At 39.5% G+C, this 1,820-nt stretch overlaps 1 protein-coding gene across 1 annotated transcript; it reads right to left on the reverse strand.

Annotated features, from left to right (window-relative positions):
• Positions 1 to 784: 784 nt before the first annotated feature.
• SARC_15281 (hypothetical protein) lies at positions 785 to 940 on the reverse strand (the record flags this gene model as incomplete). Its single annotated transcript, XM_014290594.1, has 1 exon — positions 785 to 940. A coding segment is annotated over one exon (156 nt), but the record flags the coding sequence as incomplete, so codon positions are not given.
• Positions 941 to 1,820: the final 880 nt, after the last annotated feature.

Genomic DNA, 1,820 nt, shown 5'->3' on the forward strand with positions numbered 1-1,820 from the left:
TTTCTTCCGTTTACGTTCGCGTAGTTCTTTGGCTTCTTCATCCAACTCAGATTCGATTTCCTGAGTCACAGTCAGATACCAACTGTTCTCCTCTGCATAGGACAATACATATTATATAAGTACTATATTATATATATATATATATGTTATATAAGCACAACACAATGTCTATCTCTATACCGGATACCAACTGCTGCCCGCTGCACAATTAAATTTGTCAGGAACATATATGCGTGCACCTACTAGAATTCTGTATAAACCTATACAGAGACATACTACATACGGATACTGTTGCATGTGCTCCTTTGCACCGTTCATTCTACGATGAGATTTATACATGCTAGATTACGGTATGAGGAATATATCGGTCCGCGTTTGATATTCGTGACCAACTCTCCTTTGTCTGTTTAATCTCTCACATCGTGAACATGTGAACATATAAAAAGTAAATTTGTTTAAACACTGAATCGTGTGACTTTCTTGATACCGTTGTCGGGTATTCAAGCGACCACGTGCGTGTAAATCAATTGTAACATATTTAACATGGGCGTGGCCACGTGCGTATAAATCAATTGTAACATATTTAACATGGGCGTGACCACGTGCGTGTAAATCAATTGTAGCATATTTAACATGGGCGTGACCATGTGCGTGCAAAGCAATTGACGTATCCTTCTCTGCTCAGTACTCACACATTATACTTCCCATTCGATCCCATAGTAGAATACCTATACAGAGACTATACACTACTGATAGATATCACATCTATAACAGACTATCCATTCTATATATAGACCATACTTATATTCGATTCCTCGTATTTGTTTGCGGCCGCCTCCTCCGTTACCACAACTAGCTTGTCGGGCAGTTCCACTGACTTTAGCATCACCACAAGGGCCTTCACGTCATAGTATGTCATGCATATGTTGATATCCGTCACCTGTGATGGCAGCAGTTGTGTGTGTGAGTATATGTGCACACATGCACACACACATCCATGCTGTAAGTACATGTGTGTACTTTTATATATTGTGCACTTGTGTGTATTGTGAGTGTAAAAGTATGTATTAGTGTGTGCACACATATCGATGGGGTCTGTCTGTTTGGTACGTTCACTCACTCTCTCTGACACAACCAAATGCGTCATCGAATGACAATCATCCGTTGCCAAACGTCGCCTGCTGTAGTGATATGAGTGCTATTGCGGAATGAAATCACGAACCAGCAGCATCGAAACAACAGTATAGAGGCGCACGACACCCCAAATAAACCAAGTTTATAAAGTCATGCTAAATAAACTAGGTTCATCTACATGGAAGAAGTAATGAGTGCATATGTATTATTATAAGTTCCGAAATAATATATTGTCGGCAACTCACAATAATCATTTAAGGTAAGGTTTCTATGCGCAAATAATCAGGTTTATTGGCGACGATAAACCAATTTTACGCAACATACTGACCTGTAGCGAGGCCGAATAGTCCTCGTCGATGGCGATGTGTTGTCGGATGTTGACTGGCTTGACCACTTGTAGCTCTGTTTCTGTCTGAGACAGTAGATCGAACGAAAGCACACACACATCCGATACGCAGTTCACCTGGGAGGGGAAGTGGACAATTAATGAGGAATGGAAAGAAATAAATGTTTGATATTAATGTGAGACAACTGATCAAACGACAGCGCACACACATCCGATACACAGGTCACTTGGGATATTTATTGAACAATTAAGGAGAAAAGGTAAATATATATATATATATATGTATATATATACATACATACATACATGCATGCATACATACATACATACATACATACAC

The sequence above is a fragment of the Sphaeroforma arctica genome (assembly GCF_001186125.1).
Source record: "Sphaeroforma arctica JP610 unplaced genomic scaffold supercont1.5874, whole genome shotgun sequence".
NCBI classification, from domain to species: Eukaryota; class Ichthyosporea; order Ichthyophonida; genus Sphaeroforma; species Sphaeroforma arctica.